The sequence below is a fragment of the Somniosus microcephalus genome, unplaced genomic scaffold, assembly GCF_052327205.1.
Source record: "Somniosus microcephalus isolate GS21.2 unplaced genomic scaffold, FLI_Smic_1.0 unresolved_chr4, whole genome shotgun sequence".
Taxonomy (NCBI): domain Eukaryota; kingdom Metazoa; phylum Chordata; class Chondrichthyes; order Squaliformes; family Somniosidae; genus Somniosus; species Somniosus microcephalus.
Window position 1 is genome coordinate 50013243 of NW_028225182.1, and position 20118 is coordinate 50033360.

Consider the following 20118-nt stretch of genomic DNA (forward strand, 5'->3'; position numbering starts at 1 on the left):
CTCCGCAAGATCCTGCAAATCCACTGGCAGGATAGGCGCACCAACGTCGGTGTTCTTGCTCAGGCCAACATCCCCAGCATCAAAGCTTTGACCATGCTCGATCAGCTCCGATGGACGGGTCACATTGTCCACATGCCCAATACGAGACTCCCCAAACAAGAGCTCTACTCGGAGCTCCGGCATGGCCAGAGAGCCCCAGATGGGCAGAGGAAACGCTTCAAGGACACCCTCAAAGCCGCCTTGAAAAAGTGTAACATCCCCACTGACACCTGGGAATCCCTGGCCCAAGACCGCACAAAGTGGAGGAGAAGCATCCGGGAAGGCGCTGAACACCTCGAGTCTCTTCGCTGGGAGCAAGCGGAAGCCGAGTGCAAGGAGCGCACGTCAACCCAAGCACCCCACCCACCCGCCCCTTCAATCACCATCTGCCCCACCTGTGACAGAGACTGTAGGTCCCGCATTGGACTCATCCGTCACCTGAGAACTCATTCTTAGTGTGGAAGCAAGTCATCCTCGGTTCCGAGGGACTGCCTAAGAGGAAGAAGAGCTAACACAACAACAGCTGTTACAATTCAAAGCGCGGTGATTTGAGACAGACGGAATGAAGAAGTACCATTGCATGCACTGGTATCAACCTGATGCATTATTTACACAATCATCTTCAGACAACAACAACTTGCATTTATATAGCGCCTTTAACGTAATAAAACGGCCCAAGGCGCTTCACAGGAGTGTTATCAACAACAACAAAAATTGACACTGAGCCATCTAAGGAGGGGTTAGGGCAGCTGACCAAAAGCTTGGCCGAAGAGGTAGGTTTGAAGGAGCGTCTTAAAGGAGGAAAGAGAAGTGGAGAGGCGGAGAGGTTTAGGGAGGGAATTCCAGAGCTTAGGGCCCAGGCAGGTATAGACACGGCCGCCAATGGTGGGGCGATTAAAATCGGGGATGTTCAAAAGGCCAGAACAGGCGGAGCACAGAGGTCTCGGGGGATTTTCGGGCTGGAGGAGATTACAAAGATAAGGAGGGGCGAGGCCAGGGAGGGATTTGAAAACAAGAATGAGAATATTGGTTATTAATATTAAAAATATTAACAGGACACAGTTACTGTTATGAATCTTATGATCCATGAAGAAAGACTCATGAAATAACATTGGACGGCCAGCTGGTGGCGCCGTCCAAGGAGTATAAATACTCGGGCGTGGGCCCAGCTTGTCAGAGACATTTTGTAAGACAAGGAACTAGTGAAAGATAACTAGACCTCCATGTTTTGAAACAAGTTGATTAAAGCCTTGCTTTATACTCGAACCAAGTGCGTAGTGAGTTTTATTACGTCAGTTACTTACTGGAAAGTTACCAGGTTTGATTCGCTAATCTGTTGCGAGTTAGTACATCTCAACTAGGGCAGTGACCAGTGTTGGAATGTGTGCAGTGAGTATGTCCAGTGAGGACAGGAGACTCACCGTCCAGTTGCTAACACAGAAGAAATGGTGGGCGGGAGGTGAAACCTGGTCTGCATTGTTTAGTAGGTGTCGGCCGTGGCTCAGTGGGTAGCACTCTCGCCTCGGAGTCAGAAGGTTGGGCTTGTCCCACTCAAGATTTGAGCACATAATCTAGGCCGACACTCCCAGTGTCAGTGCTGAGGGAGAGCTGCACTGTCAGAGGTGCCGTCTTTCGGATGAGGCGTTAAACCGAGGCCCCGTCTGCTTTCTCGGGTGAATGGAAAAGATCCCACGGCCACTATTCGAAGAAAAGAGTGGGGAGTTCTCCCCGGTGACTTGGGCCAATATTTATCCCTCAATCAACATCACTAAAAAAAACAGATTATCGGGTCATGATCACATTGCTGTTTGTGGGAGCTTGCTGTGCGCAGATTGACTGCCGCGTTTCCCACATTACAACAGTGACTGCACTTCAAAAAAGTACTTCATTGACTGTGAAGCGCTTTGGGACATCCTGAGGTGGCGAAAGACGCTGGAGAAATGCACGTCTTCTTTCCTTCCTAGGACCATATCATGAACTATGGGGATCACTACTTTTAACAGAGATCCCCAAACACCGAGCCGATGGGAACCCTCTTACCGGTATTGTCCGCTATGCTGCACGGGGATATCTGAGCCTGGATCTCAGGCTGGGAGGTCGAGAAAAGCTTCAGGACGAAAGGCTCCGGTGCCGTCCCATCGATCAGGTGCACCCAGCGGTAAACCAGGAATTCCTCGGAGCGCTCTGCAGAGGAGTGAAGCTGGAGTGAACTTCCTTCATCCTAAGGGTGGAGGCTTGTGGAAGAACATTTCATCGCGCGATATCATAGAATCATACAACACAGAAGGAGGCCATTCGGCCCATCGTGCCTGTGCCGGCTCTTTGAAAGAGCTGTCCAATGAGTCCCACTCCCCCTCTCTTTCCCCACAGCCCTCGTACATTCCAGATCACAACAACTCGCTGCGTAAAAACATTTCTCCTCAACTCCCCTGGATCTTTTGCTAATTATCTTCACTCTGTGTCCTCTGGTTACCGACCCTCCTGCCACTGGAAACAGTTTCTCCTTATTTACTCTAACAAAACCCCTCATAATTTTGAAAGTTCTATTAAATCTCCCTTTGACCTTCTCTGCTCTAAGGAGAATAACCCCAGCTTCTCCAGTCTCTGCACATAACCAAAGTCCCTCATTCCTGGTACCATTCTAGTAAATCTCCTCTGCACCTTCTCCAAGGCCTTGACATCCTTCCTAAGTTGTGATGCCCAGAATTGGACACAATACTCTAGCTGAGGGGTTTATTAAGGTTCACCATAACTTGCTTTTGTACTCTCTGCCTCTACTTATAGGGAGTGGGGTACAGAGAAAACAACAGATGCCTGTGAGTGAGGAACAGAGATAGAAACAGGTGTCTAGGAGTGAGGAACCAGGAGTGACAGATTCCTGGGAGTGGGGTATAGAGAAAGCAACAGGTGCCTGGGAGTGAGGAACAGAGATAGAAACAGGTGTCTAGGAGTGAGGAACCAGGAGTGACAGGTGCCTTGGAGTGAGGTGCAGGGAGTGACAGGTGCCTGGGAGTGAGGTGCAGGGAGTGACAGGTGCCTGGGAGTGAGGTACAGGGAGTGACAGGTGCCTGGGAGTGAGGTACAGGGAGTGACAGGTGCCTGGGAGTGAGGTACAGGGAGTGACAGGTGCAGGGGGTGAGGTACAGGGAGTGACAGGTGCCTGGGAGTGAGGTACAGGGAGTGACAGGTGCCTGGGAGTGAGGTACAGGGAGTGACAGGTGCCTGGGAGTGAGGTACAGGGAGTGACAGGTGCCTGGGAGTGAGGTACAGGGAGTGACAGGTGCAGGGGGTGAGGTACAGGGAGTGACAGGTGCCTGGGAGTGAGGTACAGGGAGTGACAGGTGCCTGGGAGTGAGGTACAGGGAGTGACAGGTGCCTGGGAGTGAGGTACAGGGAGTGAGGTACAGGGAGTGACAGGTGCCTGGGAGTGAGGTACAGGGAGTGACAGGTGCCTGGGAGTGAGGTGCAGGGAGTGACAGGTGCCTGGGAGTGAGGTACAGGGAGTGACAGGTGCCTGGGAGTGAGGTACAGGGAGTGACAGGTGCCTGGGAGTGAGGTACAGGGAGTGACAGGTGCCTGGGAGTGAGGTACAGGGAGTGACAGGTGCCTGGGAGTGAGGTGCAGGGAGTGACAGGTGCCTGGGAGTGAGGTACAGGGAGTGACAGGTGCCTGGAAGTGAGGTACAGGGAGTGACAGGTGCCTGGGAGTGAGGTACAGGGAGTGACAGGTGCCTGGGAGTGAGGTACAGGGAGTGACAGGTGCAGGGGGTGAGGTACAGGGAGTGACAGGTGCCTGGGAGTGAGGTACAGGGAGTGACAGGTGCCTGGGAGTGAGGTACAGGGAGTGACAGGTGCAGGGGGTGAGGTACAGGGAGTGACAGGTGCCTGGGAGTGAGGTACAGGGAGTGACAGGTGCCTGGGAGTGAGGTACAGGGAGTGACAGGTGCCTGGGAGTGAGGTACAGGGAGTGAGGTACAGGGAGTGACAGGTGCCTGGGAGTGAGGTACAGGGAGTGACAGGTGCCTGGGAGTGAGGTACAGGGAGTGACAGGTGCCTGGGAGTGAGGTACAGGGAGTGACAGGTGCCTGGGAGTGAGGTACAGGGAGTGACAGGTGCCTGGGAGTGAGGTACAGGGAGTGACAGGTGCCTGGGAGTGAGGTGCAGGGAGTGACAGGTGCCTGGGAGTGAGGTACAGGGAGTGACAGGTGCCTGGAAGTGAGGTGCCGAGAGTGACAGGTGCCTGGGAGTGAGGTACAGAGAGTGACAGGTGCCTGGGAGTGAGGTACAGAGAGTGACAGGTGCCTGGGAGTGAGGTACAGAGAGTGACAGGTGCCTGGGAGTGAGGTGCAGGGAGTGACAGGTGCCTGGGAGTGAGGTACAGGGAGTGACAGGTGCCTGGAAGTGAGGTGCCGAGAGTGACAGGTGCCTGGGAGTGAGGTACAGGGAGTGGCAGGTGCCTGGAAGTGAGGTGCCAAGAGTGAGAGGTGCCTGGGAGTGAGATACAGGGAGTGACAGGTGCCTGGGAGTGAGGTGCCGAGAGTGACAGGTGCCTGGGAGTGAGGTACAGGGGGAGTGACAGGTGCCTGGGAGTGACAGGTGCCTGGGAGTGAGGTACAGGGAGTGACAGGTGCCTGGGAGTGAGGTACAGGGATTGAGGTACAGGGAGTGACAGGTGCCTGGGAGTGAGGTACAGGGAGTGAGGTACAGGGAGTGACAGGTGCCTGGGAGTGAGGTACAGGGAGTGACAGGTGCCTGGAAGTGAGGTGCCGAGAGTGACAGGTGCCTGGGAGTGAGGTGCCGAGAGTGACAGGTGCCTGGGAGTGAGGTACAGGGAGTGACAGGTGCCTGGGAGTGAGGTACAGGGAGTGAGGTACAGGGAGAGACAGGTGCCTGAGAGTGAGGTACAGGGAGTGAGGTACAGGGAGTGACAGGTGCCTGAGAGTGAGGTACAGGGAGTGACAGGTGCCTGAAAGTGAGGTACAGGGTGTGACAGGTGCCTGGGAGTGAGGTACAGGGAGTGACAGGTGCCTGGGAGTGAGGTACAGGGGGAGTGACAGGTGCCTGGGAGTGACAGGTGCCTGGGAGTGACAGGTGCCTGGGAGTGACAGGTGCCTAGGAGTGAGGTACAGGGGGAGTGACAGGTGCCTGGGAGTGAGGTACAGGGGGAGTGACAGGTGCCTGGGAGTGACAGGTGCCTGGGAGTGAGGTACAGGGGGTGACAGGTGCCTGGGAGTGAGGTACAGGGAGTGAGGTACAGGGAGTGACAGGTGCCTGAGAGTGAGGTGCAGGGAGTGACAGGTGCCTGGGAGTGAGGTACAGGGAGTGACAGGTGCCTGAGAGTGAGGTACAGGGAGTGACAGGTGCCTGGGAGTGACAGGTGCCTGGGAGTGAGGTACAGGGAGTGACAGGTGCCTGAGAGTGAGGTGCAGGGAGTGAGGTACAGGGAGTGACAGGTGCCTGGGAGTGACAGGTGCCTGGGAGTGAGGTACAGAAAGCGACAGGTGCCTGGGAGTGAGGTACAGGGAGTGGCAGGTGCCGAGAGTGGCAGGTGCCGAGAGTGACAGGTGCCGAGAGTGACAGGTGCCGAGAGTGACAGGTGCCGAGAGTGACAGGTGCCGAGAGTGACAGGTGCCGAGAGTGACAGGTGCCGAGAGTGAGGTACAGAAAGCGACAGGTGCCTGGGAGGTACAGAAAGCGACAGGTGCCTGGGAGTGAGGTACAGGAGTGACAGGTGCCTGGGAGTGAGGTACAGAAAGCTACAGGTGCCTGGGAGTGAGGTACAGGAGTGACAGGTGCCTGGGAGTGAGGTACAGGAGTGACAGGTGCCTGGGAGTGAGGCACAGAAAGCGACAGGTGCCTGGGAGTGAGGTACAGGAGTGACAGGTGCCTGGGAGTGAGGTACAGAAAGTGACAGGTGCCTGGGAGTGAGGTACAGGAGTGACAGGTGCCTGGGAGTGAGGTACAGAAAGTGACAGGTGCCTGGGAGGTACAGAAAGCGACAGGTGCCTGGGAGTGAGGTACAGAAAGCGACAGGTTCCTGGGAGAGTTATTGTGCGTACCTTTGTTCCGAATGCGCTCCTGTCTACCAACAAAGGTAACAAGGCCAATGATGTCGCACAGATCTCCAGGACGAAGCTTCGCCAGTTCCCTCCTACATCAACAATGAAACAGGGTCTAATTACTAATCTAATCTAATCTAGGTACAACTTAGTAAGAATACACAAGTCTGTCTAAACCGGATTCTATGGTTCACCGTGCGCACGTTTCAAACTTTGAAATCTGGAGAACACATACGCTGAGTGAAACAGAGAGGATTTCATATAATTTCAGCACAATTGGTCCTTCTCATCTTCGTAAAACTGAGCATCAGAAAGTATACTCTTTGGAGTTTCGAAGAATGAGGGGTGATCTCATTGAAGCATATAAGATTCTGAGGGGGATTGACAGGGTAGATGCTGAAAGGCCGTTTCCCGTGGCTGGGAGTCTCGAACTTCTTCTTTCGTTTGGTAGTAGCAAAGCAAATCAAACGTCAACATCTAAGTTGGATATCGAGGTCAAAGTCTCGAACCAGGGGTCGCAGTCTCAGGATAAGGGGTCGGCCATTTAGGACTGAGATGAGGAGGAATTTCTTCACTCAGAGGGCGGTGAATCTTTGGAATTCTCTGCCCCAGAGGGCTGTGGAGGCTCAGTCGTTGAGTATATTCAAGGCTGAGATCGATAGATTTTTGGACTCGAGGGGAATCGAGGGATATGGGGATCGGGCAGGAAAGTGGAGTTGAGGTCGAAGATCAGCCATGATCTTATTGAATGGCGGAGCCGGCTCGAGGGGCCGAGTGGCCGACTCCTGCTCCTGTTTTAGGGTGGAAGACAGGAGAGATTAAATGACAAAAGGGAGGATGGTGCGAGGCAAAAAGGGGGTGGTAACGGGACAAGTAAAGACACAAAAGATGGGTCTAGCAGAGGTGTAAATGGGAATAGCAGCATCAGCACCTGCTGTCTGAAAAGCTGGGGGCCAGAGGTTATGGTCCGAAATTGTTGAACCCAATGCCGAGTCCGGAACGTTGTAAAGTGCAGTGCCTAATCGAAAGAAACTGGAGGGTGGACAGCTAGGGGCCTGTAACCTAGCCCGCTAGGGAAAAGCAAACAGCGCTATACCCAATACTGTACATTCTAGCTGTGTTAATGAACTACGCAACTCGGTCCTTTAGGCTTGCTGTACAAGGTACGCACAGAGCAGGAAGTGTGTGCTACCTGGTGGCAAAGCAGTACGGCAGCGCGGGTAGCTGCCACTCCTCTCGCACATTCCTGGCACTGATCACGGTAATTTCAGCCGCAGGGTTCCTTGGGTTTAAATTCAACTCTGGAAACAGTGCAAAGGTTAAAGAGCATAGGTCAAAATGTGATACAATACACAAAATGTCGTCGACAACACAGTGTCCCTTTTCTGCCTCTTTTACTCGTTACTTTAATTAAAAAATTACAAATACTAGTCAGATCTAACGTGGCTAGACACACGGGCCTAGAAATTCAGTGGTGTTAGCGCCCACTTAGCGCCTAAAGAGGTCTTTAGCGCCGGCGCTGTTGGTAGCCTGGAATTCAGTGCAGCGCAAATGGTGGTGTTAGCCGGTAGCGCTGCGCCGGCACCGATGACGTCATCGGTGTGCGCAGCGCCCCGGTTTCAACGCGATGCTGGCCCAACGCCCAAATTCAGTTGCCGCTGCCTCACCCGTAGCGGGCGCAAGGAGCGTTTGTAAAACGGGGCCTTGCAGCTCCGAGAGGCCGGGGCGTTAAGGTGGAGGTGCGGCCGGCCGCTTTCCCGGCGGCCGCTTGGCCGCTCCTTCCTCCCCGGACTCCCACACCACCCCCCCGCGGCATTGGTCTCTGACCCCCGCGAGCCCGGCACTTCTCCGTGGTGCCGGGCTCATTTGCCGGGGGAATCCAGCGGCGATCTCACGGCTGCAGGCAGCTCCTCCTTAAGAGAAGGAGGAGGCCTGCAGTACCCCAGCCTGCCACACCGCATCGGGTGGCGCAGCGGCAGCTGGACGCCTGAAATTGACTTTCAGCGCCCCACGCGAGGCGGCCAAACGCTGCAATAGTGCCCGCCTCCGTCTTGGGGCGCTGCAACTGAATTTCAGGCGGGCGCTACGGGAATCCGGGCGAGCGCTAAATTTCGGGCGCTAAAGACCTGGCGCGGCGATAGCGAAATTCTAGGCCACGGAGTCAACAGTAAGCGTAGTTTTCAGATCAACTGGGGTTACAGGGCAGGAGATAACTGGGACAGAGTCGATGTAATTGAGCGCCCATTTTAAGATCACGTATTCTGTCCTTCTGATTATAGAAAATGTTGATTTTCTATTATTATTTAAGGTTAAACAATGAAAATGATTACAATTTAGGAAGCAGACTGGGGAACTACTAGATGGAAAACTGAAGAGCTATAGCGCTACCACTGGTGGGAAGGTGCAATTACACCGTGACACGATTACATAGGCAATTCATTTAATAACTCATTTTAACAGAAGTTCAAGCTCCACTCGAGACACAATCCAGGCTGACAATACTGCGGGAGTGCTGCACTGTTGGAGGTGCCATCTTTCAGGTGAGACATTAAACCGAGGCCCCAGTCTGCCCCCTCAGGTGGACGTAAATAATCCCGTGGCCGCTATTTCGAAGAGCAGGAGTGTTCTCCCCGGTGTCCTAGAATCATAGAAAGTTACAGCACGGAAGGAGGCCATTTCAGCCCATCGTGTCCGCGCCGGCCAACAAAGCTCTCCAGCCTCATCCCACTTCCCAGCTCTTGGTCCGTAGCCCTGCAGGTTACAGCATCCCAAGTGCACATTCAAGTACTTTTTAAATGTGGTTAGAGTTCCTGCCTCTACCACCCTTTCAGGCAGTGAGTTCCAGACCCCCACAACCCGCTGGGTGAAGAAATTTCCCCTCAAATCCCCTCTAAACCTTCCACCAATTACTTTAAATCTGTGCCCCCTGGTTTTTGACCCCTCTGCTAAGGGAAATAGGTCCTGTCTATCCACTTTATCTATGCCCCTCATAATTTTATACACCTCAATAAGGTCTCCCCTCAGCCTCCTCTGTTCCAAGGAAAACAGACCCAGCCTATCCAATCTTTCCTCATGGCTAAGATTCTCTACTCCCGGCAACATCCTCGTAAATCTCCTCTGTACCCTCTCTAGTGCAATCACATCTTTCCTGTAATGTGGTGACCAGAACTGCACGCAGTACTCTAGCTGAGGCCTAACTAGTGTTTTATACAGTTGAAGCATAACCCCCCCTGCTCTTGTATTCTATGCCACGGCTAATAAAGGCAAGCATTCCGTATGCCTTTTTAACCATCTTATCTACCTGGCCTGTTACCTTCAGGGATCTGTGGACATGCACTCCAAGGTCTCTTCATTCCTCTACACTACTCAGAGTCCTACCATTTAATGTGTATTCCCTTTCCTTGTTAGCCCTCCCCAAATGCATTACCTCACACTTCTCCGGATTGAATTTCCCACTGTTCTGCCCACCTGACCAATTTATTGATATCTTCCTGCAGTCTACAGCTTCCTTCTTCAGTATCAACCACACAGCCGATTTTAGTATCATCTGCAAACTTCTTAATCATACCCCCTATATTCAAGTCTAGATCATTGATATATACCACAAAAAGCAAGGGACCTAGTCCTGAGCCCTGCGGAACCCCACTGGAAACAGCCTTCCAGTCACAAAAACACCAGTCAACCCATCAAATATTAGGCAAATATTTATCCCTCAACCATCATCACTCAAACAGATGATCTGGACATTGTCACATTGCTGTTTGTGGGAGCTTGCTGTTCACAAATTGGCTGCCGCGTTTCCTACATTAAAACAGTGACTACGTTTCAAAAAGTACTTCATTGGTAGTGAAGTGCTTTGGGACGTCCTGAGGAGGCGAAAGGCGCTGGAGAAATGCAAATTCTTTCTTTCTTTAAATGTGTTCACAGGAAGTTATAACGGAAACAGTTAACACAAAATTCTGACAAAACTGACAGTGGGATGTGTGCAGCTCTGCGATTTCTAATGTATGTCAGTATCTCCTCTTTTGAAGGCACTGACTTTGCTGAGTTATGGTTCTGCCAGCCCTCTAGTATCTCACCCAAATGGGCATAAAGATATTCTTGCCTTAGAGGGAGTGCAACAAAAGTTCACCAGACTGATTCCTGGGATGGGGGGATTGTCCTATGAGGAGAGATTGAGTAGACTAGGCCTATATTCTCCAGAGTTTAGAAGAGTGAGAGGTGATCTCATTGAAACATACAAAATTTAGCTTGACAAGGGAGGATGTTTCCCTGGGCTGGGGAGTCTAGAACCAGGGGTCAACTTCTCAGAATAAGGGGTCGGCCATTTTGGACTGAGATGAGGAGAAATTTCTTCACTCAGAGGGTGGTGAATCTTTGGAATTCTCTACCCCAGAGGGCTGTGGAGGCTCAGTTGTTGAGTATATTCCAGAAGCAGAGGACGATAGATTTTTGGATACTAAAGGAATCAAGGGATATGGGGATCGGGCGGGAAAGTGGAGTTGAGGTCGAAGATCAGCCACGATTTTATTGAATGGCGGAGCAGGCTCGAGGGGCCGAATGGCTGACTCCTGCTCCTATTTCTTTTGTTCTTATTCTGTCTCTGAATGCTCACAAGGATGGCTGAAATAAAGCATTAAAATGATACAATAGGGGGCACGTATTTCAGGATAGGGTTGAGGCAAATTGTTAGGGCAAAGCAGGAGCTTTACTCTGTATCTAACCCGTGCTGTACCTGCCCTGGGAGTGTTTGATGGGACAGTGTAGAGGGAGCTTTACTCTGTATCTAACCCGTGCTGTACCTGCCCTGGGAGTGTTTGATGGGACAGTGCAGAGGGAGCTTTACTCTGTATCTAACCCGTGCTGTACCTGCCCTGGGAGTGTTTGATGGGACAGTGTAGAGGGAGCTTTACTCTGTATCTAACCCGCGCTGTACCTGCCCTGGGAGTGTTTGATGGGACAGTGTAGAGGGAGCTTTACTCTGTATCTAACCCGTGCTGTACCTGCCCTGGGAGTGTTTGATGGGACAGTGCAGAGGGAGCTTTACTCTGTATCTAACCCCGTGCTGTACCTGCCCTGGGAGTGTTTGATGGGACAGTGTAGAGGGAGCTTTACTCTGTATCTAACCCGTCCTGTACCTGCCCTGGGAGTGTTTGATGGGACAGTGTAGAGGGAGCTTTACTCTGTATCTAACCTGTGCTGTACCTGCCCTGGGAGTGTTTGATGGGACAGTGTAGAGGGAGCTTTACTCTGTATCTAACCCGTGCTGTATCTGCCCTGGGAATGATCGATGGGACAGTGTAGAGGGAGCTTTACTCTGTATCTAACCCGTGCTGTACCTGCCCTGGGAGTGTTTGATGGGACAGTGTAGAGGGAGCTTTACTCTGTATCTAACCCGTGCTGTACCTGTCCTGGGAGTGTTTGATGGGACAGTGTAGAGGGAGCTTTACTCTGTATCTAACCCGTGCTGTACCTGTCCTGGGAGTGTTTGATGGGACAGTGTAGAGGGAGCTTTACCCTGTATCTAACCCGTGCTGTACCTGCCCTGGAAGCGTTTGATGGGACAGTGTAGAGGGAGCTTTACTCTAAAAGTACCAATACAGAAGTGACAATGCTAATATTTTTAAAAGGCAAACCGAGACACACACATTCCCTCTGATATCTTGCTGCACTGTTACAGTACCTAGGGCTGGCTCCTTTGTAACTCCAGGGTCTTGCCCCATCCGTGTGGCATAACTTTCCTTCACAATGTAGTTGTGCAGACGGATCACCATCCCTGGCTCCAGAAGTCTGTACCAGTCCATACACAGGGAGTTCCACAGCACTACTGTCACTGACCCCGATTTATCTGCCACGAGGAATTTGGCCTATGGGACAGAAATCAGGAACGAGCTCACAAAATAAAAGTGTACCCATTTTAAAGTAGTTTGCAAGTGCTACAGAAACCATTTGACGTCAGGTTTTATTCCTCCAATCTTTTCCGCTCCTCCCTCTCTCTCGCTTCAGCTCGCCAAGGCTTCTTCGGCAGCACCTCCCAAACCCGCGACCTCTTCCACCTAGAAGGACGAGGGCAGGAGGTGCATGGGAACACTAATACGATAGCAAATTGTGACATCAGCGCCGACCTGTATGGCTGCTGTTTTACGAGCTCCTCCCCAACTGGTATTTTAACGTTGTATTTAATGTATTTAATGTTGTATTTTAATATATCGTAGTTAGTTTTTAGTATTCTACTGTTTAGTATTTAGCACTCTAGTTTTAGTATTAGTAATTTAGTTGTTTTTTAAAAAATATTCTGCTGTTTAACCGACCTGTATGGCTCATGAGGGTAGCCGCTGTTTTACGAGCTCGTCCACAACTTTCCACTTTATTTATTATTTTATTGTTATTATTAAACAATTTTGTAAGTACTGTTTCTTTGCTTATCCGCTACGACCGTCAATCACTTCTGGACATAAGATCGTCCGGAGATATAGGACCTACCCCCGATTTTTCGAACTGGGATTCTGCCGCTACTACCATCTACCCTCCCACCTGCTTACCTGACTTCATTCCTGTGATCAGGAAGCAACGACGGCGCAAGCGGGGCAGACGAGCAGGTGCATTAGTGAAGCTGAGGCGACGTGAACACCACCCCGCCCTTCCGAGTATTCTCCTGGCGAATGTGCAGTCACTGGACAATAAGCTGGACGAACTCAGGGGGAGGCTCACCTTCCAGCGAGACATTAAGAACTGCAACGTCTTGATTTTCACTGAGACTTGGCTTGATCCATCGATACCGGCTTCGGCCATTCAACCAGAGGGATTCAACATTCACCGGCTGGACCGAACAAAGGACTCGGGGAAGAATAGAGGGGGTGGAGTATGCTTTATGATCAACAATTCTTGGTGTTCCAACGTGGAACTACTTACATCTTCTTGTTCACCCGATCTTGAACACCTGATGATCAAATGCCGACCCTTCTACCTCCCGAGAGAGTTCTCATCCGCGATCATTACAGCGGTGTATATTCCACCACAGGCCGATGCAAATAGGGCACTAAACGAGCTGTATGGGATCATTAGCAGGCTTGAAACTTCCCATCCAGAGGCTGCATTCATCGTGGCTGGCGATTTCAACAAAGCCAATCGGAAGAAAGTACTGCCTAAATACCATCAGCATATCACCTGCCCAACGCGAGCCAAGAACACACTAGATCACGTTTACACTCCGTTCCGGGATGGATACAAGGCCCTCCCCCGCCCTCCCTTCGGCAAATCAGATCACGACTCCATTCTGCTGCTACCCACCTATAGGCAGAAACTGAAACAGGAAAAGCCTGTGATGAGATCTCTACAACGGTGGTCGGCTCAATCAGGCGCTATGTTACAAGACTGTTTTGATTCCACTGACTGGGATATGTTCCAGAATGCCTCGGACAATGACATCAACACATCACAGAATCACAGAAACCCCACAGTGCAGATAGAGGCCATTTCGGCCCATCGAGCCTGCACCGACACATATCCCACCCGATCCCCGTAACCCCTACACACATAACCCCACGTATTTAATCCCCTAACACTAAGGGTCAATTTATCATAGCCAATCAACCTAACCCGCACATCTTTGGACTGTGGGAGGAAACCGGAGCACCCGGAGGAAACCCACGCAAACACGGGGAGAATGTGCAAACTCCACACAGACAGTCACCCGAGGCCGGATTCAAACCCGGGTCCCTGGCGCTGTGAGGCAACAGTGCTAACCACTATGCCACCGTGCATATACAGATTCAGTCATTAGTTTCATAAACAAGTGCATAGATGACGTTGTTCCGAGGATTGTTGTACGAACATTTCCCAACCAGAAACCATGGGTAAATGGCGATGTCCGTGCTATGCTAAAAACACGGTCCATCGCATTCAACTCTGGGGACATAGATGAGTACAAGAAATCAAAGTACGAGCTAAGAAAAACCATCAAAAATGCAAAAAGACAATACACGGACAAAGTGGAGTCACACTATCATAGCTCAGATTCGCGAAGGATGTGGAGTGGACTACAATCTATTACGGACTACAAAGGGAAACCCAGCTGTGTCATGCCTAGCAATGCCTCTCTCCCGGACGAGCTTAACACTTTTTACGCCCGGTTTGAGGCCAACAACAACTGGCCTGTTACAAGGGCGCCCGCGGCTCAGGACGACCGGGTCTTCTCAATCTCCGTGGCTGACGTGAGCAAGACCTTTAAGAGAGTGAACACCCACAAAGCACCCGGTCCAGATGGAATCCCTGGGCGTGTCCTTAGAGCATGCGCTGACCAGCTGGCAGCCGTGTTTACGGATATATTCAACCGTTCACTGTACCAGTCTGTAGTCCCCACCTGCTTCAAGATGACATCGGTTATTCCAGTCCGCAAAAAAACAAAAGTAACCTGTTTAAACGACTACCGCCCCATAGCACTCACTTCTGTCATCATGAAGTGCTTTGAGAGGCTGGTCAAAACCCACATCAACTCGTTACTACCTGACACACTGGACCCACTCCAATTTGCTTACCGCCCAAACAGATCTAGGGATGATGCCATCGCCACTGTACTGCACACTGCCTTATCACACCTGGATAAGAGGAACACCTATGTGAGAATGTTATTCATTGATTATAGTTCAGCATGCAATACCATTATCCCATCCAAGTTTGTCAACAAGCTCAGTGAGCTAGGACTTAACACCTCCCTATGCAACTGGATCCTGGACTTCCTGACGGGCAGACCCCAGGTGGTGAAAATAGGCAGTAACACCTCCTCAACACTGATCCTGAACACGGGGGCTCCCCAGGGTTGTGTGCTCAGCCCCCTTCTGTACTCCCTGTTTACTCACGATTGCGTGGTCACGCACAACTCCAACTCCATTATCAAGTTTGCTGATGACACTACCGTTGTAGGCCTGATCACAGATGGCGACGAGACAGGCTACAGGGAGGAGGTAAGAGCCCTAGGAGAATGGTGCAAGTACAACAACCTCTCCCTCAACATCAGCAAAACAAAGGAGATGATCATGGACTACAGGAAACGGCAGGGGGAGGGACACACCCCAATCTACATCGAAGGGGCTGAGGTGGAGAGGGTCAGCAGCTTCAAATTCCTGGGTGTATTCATTACGGAGGACTTAACGTGGTCCCATCACATCGACGTTGTAACCAAGAAGGCATGCCAACGCCTGTTCTTCCTCAGGAGACTGAAGAAATTTGGAATGGCCCCCCAGATTCTCACCAACTTCTACCGGTGCACCATCGAGAGTATCCTGTCCGGCTGCATCACTACCTGGTATGGCAACTGCACCGCCACAGACCGCAAGGCTCTACAGATGGTGGTGAAAGCTGCACAACATACTATAGGAATTAAACTACCTGCTGTGCAGGATATCTACCCCGAGAGGTGCCGGGGGAAGGCCTTGAGAATCATTAAAGACACGAGCCACCCCAGCCACAACCTCTTCGTCCTGCTCCCGTCTGGTAAGAGATACCGAAGCATACGGTCTCGTACCAGCAGGTTTCGAAACAGCTTCTACCCCCAGGCCATAAGACTCATGAACGTATAATTTATTATTATTTATTACTGTTGTTTTATTTATTATTACTGTATTTCTATTGGTATTTTTTATCATTGTTATGCCATATTTATTCCAATGTTGGGAGGACTCGTAAAAATCAACATTTCATTGTGCAGTACACACGTCTGCTGCATATATGACAAATAAAATTGAATAATAAATAAAATACTGCGGATGCTGGAAATCCGAAATAACAACAGGAAACGCTGGAAAAACTCCGCAGGCCAGGCAGTATCGGTGGAGCGAGAAACAGAGTTAACGTTTCAGGTCGATGACCTTTCGTCAAAACTGGAAAAAAAGCAGGAAATGGAACAGGTTTGGGGGCAGGGAAAAGGGGGAGGGGGTGAAAGAACAAAAGGGAAGGTCAGTGCTAGGATAGAAAGCAGGAGAGATTGAGAGACGTTGAGAGATATTCAAGGCGGGAGGAGGTGGTAATGGGGCAGGTTAAGGAACAAAGGATGGCTCTAGATGGGGTGTGAGTTGCGCTGGCAGAATGAAGGACAGCTGAGGGAGGGGGGGGAAATAAAGTGTGGATAAAAAGAAGAAAATATATATGTGATAGGGGCCGAGGTTATGATCTGAAATTGTTGAACTCTATGTTGAGTCCAGAGGGCTGTAAAGTGCCTAATTGGAAGATGAGGTGCTGTTCCTCGAGCTTTCGCTGAGCTTCCGTGGAACAATGCAAGAGGCCGAGGACGGCGAGGTCTGAGTGGGAATGGGGCGGTGAATTAAAGTGACAGGCGACCGGAAGCTCGGGGTCACCCTTACGGACTGAACAGGTGTTCCACAAAGCGGTCACCCAATCTGCGTTTGGTCTCCCCAATGTAGAGGAGACCGCATCGTGAGCAGCGAATACAGTATACTAGATTGCAAGAGGTACAAGTAAATCGCTGTTTCACCTGGAAGGGGTGTTTGGGGCCCTGGATAGTGGGAAGAGGGGAGGTATAAGGGCATGTGTTGCATCTCCTGCGCTTGCACAGGAAGGTGCCGGGCGATGGGGAAGGGGTGCTGGGGGTGGTAGAGAAGTGGACTAGGGTGTCGCGGAGGGAGCGGTCCCTACGGAATGCTGAAAGGGGAGGGGAGGGGAAGATGCGTTTGGTGGTGGGATCACACTGGAGGTGGCAGAAATGGCGGAGGATGATCTGTTGAATGTGGAGGCTGGTGGGGTGAAAGGTGAGGACAAGGGGAACTCTATCGTGGTTCCGGGAGGGAGGGGCAGGGGTGAGGGCAGAAGTACGGGAGATAGAACGGACACGGTCGAGGGCCATGTCAACCACGGTAGAGGGGAATCCTCGGTTGAGGAAAAAGGAAGACATGTCGGAAGCACTGGTATGGAAGGTGGCATCTTCGGAGCAGATGCGGCGGAGACGGAGAAACTGGGAGAATGGAATAGAGTCCTTACAGGAGGCGGGGTGGGAGGAAGTGTAGTCCAGGTAGCTGTGGGAGTCAGTGGGCTTGCAGTGAATGTTTGTCGATAGCCTATCGCCAGAAATGGAGACAGAGAAGTCGAGGAAGGGAAGGGAAGAGTCGGAGATGGACCATGTGAAGGTGAGGGCAGGGTGGAAATTGGAAGTAAAGTGAATGAACTTATCCAGTTCAGGCCGAGAGCAGGAAACGGCACCGATACAGTCATCAATGTACCGGAAAAAGAGGTGAGGGAGGGGACCCGAGTAGGACTGGAACAAAGAATGTTCCACATATCCCACGAAAAGGCAGGCATAGCTAGGACCCATGCGGGTTCCCATAGCAACACCTTTGATTTGGCCGAAGTGAGTGCAGTCAAAGGAGAAGTTGTTCAATGTGAGAACAAGTTCAGCCAGGCGGAGGAGGGTGGTGGTGGATGGGGACTGGTTGGGCCTCTGTTCAAGGAAGAAGCGGCGCGCCCTCAGGCCATCCTGGTGGGGGATGGAGGTGTGGAGGGATTGGACGTCCATGGTGAAAAGGAGACGGTTGGGGCCAGGAAACTGGAAACTGTTATAGTGGCGGAGGGCGTCGGAAGGGTTGCGGATGTAGGTGGGAAGAGACTGGACAAGGGGAGAAAAAATAGAGTCAAGATAGGAAGAGATAAGTTCCGTGGGGCAAGAACAGGCTGAAACGATGGGTCTACCAGGGCAGTCCTGTTTGTGGATCTTGGGAAGGAGGTAGAAGCGGGCTGTGCGGGGTTGGGGAGCTATGAGGTTGGCGGCTGTGGGGGGAAGATCTCCAGAGGAGATGAGGTCAGTGAGTCTTGGAAACGGTGGTTTGATGTTCGGTAGTGGGGTCATGGTTCAGGTGGAGGTAGGAGGAGGTGTCGGAGAGTTGGCGTTCAGCTTCCACTAGGTAGAGGTCGGTTTGCCAAACAACAGCACCACCCTTGTCAGCAGGTTTAATGACAATTTCGGGGTTGGATCTGAGAGATTGGAGTGCTGCAAGTTCAGAGGGAGGTAGATTGGAGTGAGGGGAGCAGAGAAATGGAGACGGCCGATGTCACGGCGGCAGTTAGCAATGAAAAGATCTAGAGAGGGTAAGAGGCCAGGGCGAGGGGTCCAGGTAGAACGAGAATTCTGAAAGCGGGAGAAAGGTTCAGTCGTGTGGGGGGAAGACTCCTGGCCAAAGAAGTGGGCACGGAGACGAAGGCAGCAGAAAAAGAGCTCAGCATCGTGCCGAGCTCGAAATTCATTGAGGTGGGGGCGTAAGAGGATGAAGCTCAGGCCTTTGCTGAGGACTGATCGTTCGGGGTCAGAGAGGGGAAGGTCAGAAGGGATAGTGAAAACGCGGCAGGGGGTGAGATTAGGAGAGGGGGGGTCATGGGAACACCATCACCTGCAAGCTCCCCTCCAAGTCACACACCATCCTGACGTGGAAATATATCGCTGATCCTTCATCGTCGCTGGGTCAAAACTCCCTCCCTAACAGCGCTGTGGGAGCACCTTCACCACACGGACTGCAGCGGTTCAAGAAGGCGGCTCACCACCACCTTCTCAAGGGCAATTAGGGATGGGCAATAAATGCTGGGCCTTGCCAGCGATGCCCACATCCCATAAACGAAAATTTAAAAAAAATTGTGAGCTTAAACTGAGTCTCAACAAGCAATTGTCCGTGGGGTCCATCACAGCACAGCCCAATCCTGATGTCCCCTCACATGCATTTTTCAGCAGGAGTCCCAGGCTAGTGATCGTGAGAGGCAATAGTGGTACGATTGGTTCCTGACTAGGGAGGAGCAAACTAGCCAGCTTTCTTGCTCCTGTCTGAAAAATTACACCGAGCAGCGGTTAAAGGGCCGGCGCCGAGCGGCGGTTAAAGGGTCGGCGCCGAGCGGCAGTTAAAGGGTCGGCGCCGAGCGGCAGTTAAAGGGCCGGCGTCGAGCAGCGGTTAAAGGGCCGGCGCCGAGCAGTGGTTAAAGGGCCGGCGCCGAGCAGCGGCTAAAGGGCCGATACAGAGTTGGAGAAAGAAACGAAAAATATAAAAGAAGTTAGGAGCATGAAATGAGGGATTTTAAGGAAGCTTTTGCTGGCAGGAAGGAAGATGACAAGTCGTAGTGGTTTGAGTAAGATTCCAGAGGGTTGCTAAGCCACCGTTATCAGTGGTGGAGTGAAAGGAGTGGAGCACGAAAAGTGGAACGGTGCATGCTGGAGCAGGTGGCTGGAGTGCTTTGCTGAGGAAGGGTGGAGGGAGGCCGCGGACTGACTTGTAAATGAGGTCAAGGGCCTTCAAATCAACCTGCCGGAGAGTAAGGAGGAACTGGTGGCGGTCGACGAGGGACGGTGCGGTGGGAGCGTGCAGCCTTGGGGCAGGTAAAAACTCACCAAGAAAGTGTGAGTTATTGTGTCGGTCCTGCGGGAACACAATGGGTCTCAGCCCTGAGATAACCTCACTGTCAAACGGTCTGCTGACACACTATCTGGGGTCTCCACTTGGTCGAGGTATTGAAAGGATCCAAGAGTAAACTGGGGGGACAAAAATAATAATAATAATTACCTGGAAGGGGCATTCTGAATATCTGTCAGGCCGTCCAAAATGATAAAGTCTACACTTGCGGAGGATACGGACAATCACTGGCGGGTGATCCTTTTTCTTCTGTGAGATGCATCTTTCCAGCTGTCTCAGATCGGCACGATGGGATCCTGCGTACATCCAGCAAAAACAATTCAGATGCCAGGCGGATGTCCGTTTCCCCCACCCCGTCTCGTCTCCCCTCCTCCAGTGGTGCTCGGTCTAGAATCACACAGCACAGAAGGAGGCCACTCGGCCCATCCTGCCTGTGCCAGCTCTTTGAACGAGCTCTCCAATTAGTCCCACTCCCCCCTGCTCTTTCCCCACAGCCCTGCAAATTTTTCCCCTTCAAGTATTTATCCAATCCCCCTTTTGAAAGTTACTATTGAATCTGCTCCCACCGCCCTTTCAGGCAGCGCGTTCCAGATCACAACAACTCGCTGCGTAAAAACATTCTCC

At 51.8% G+C, this 20118-nt stretch overlaps 1 protein-coding gene across 3 annotated transcripts in view; it reads right to left on the reverse strand.

Moving 5' to 3' along the window:
• Positions 1 to 20118, reverse strand: part of LOC147091065 (RPA-related protein RADX-like) — a 53929-nt gene that overhangs the window by 29687 nt on the left and 4124 nt on the right. For all 3 annotated transcript variants that reach the window (XM_085977525.1, XM_085977523.1, XM_085977524.1), the window contains exons 2-6: positions 19645 to 19790; positions 11781 to 11964; positions 7290 to 7398; positions 6098 to 6189; positions 2080 to 2223 (exon numbers count right to left, since the gene is read on the reverse strand). In XM_085977525.1, the coding sequence (XP_085833651.1) occupies positions 2080 to 2223; positions 6098 to 6189; positions 7290 to 7398; positions 11781 to 11964; positions 19645 to 19790 (675 nt within the window). The remainder of the gene's footprint in view (positions 1 to 2079; positions 2224 to 6097; positions 6190 to 7289; positions 7399 to 11780; positions 11965 to 19644; positions 19791 to 20118) is intronic.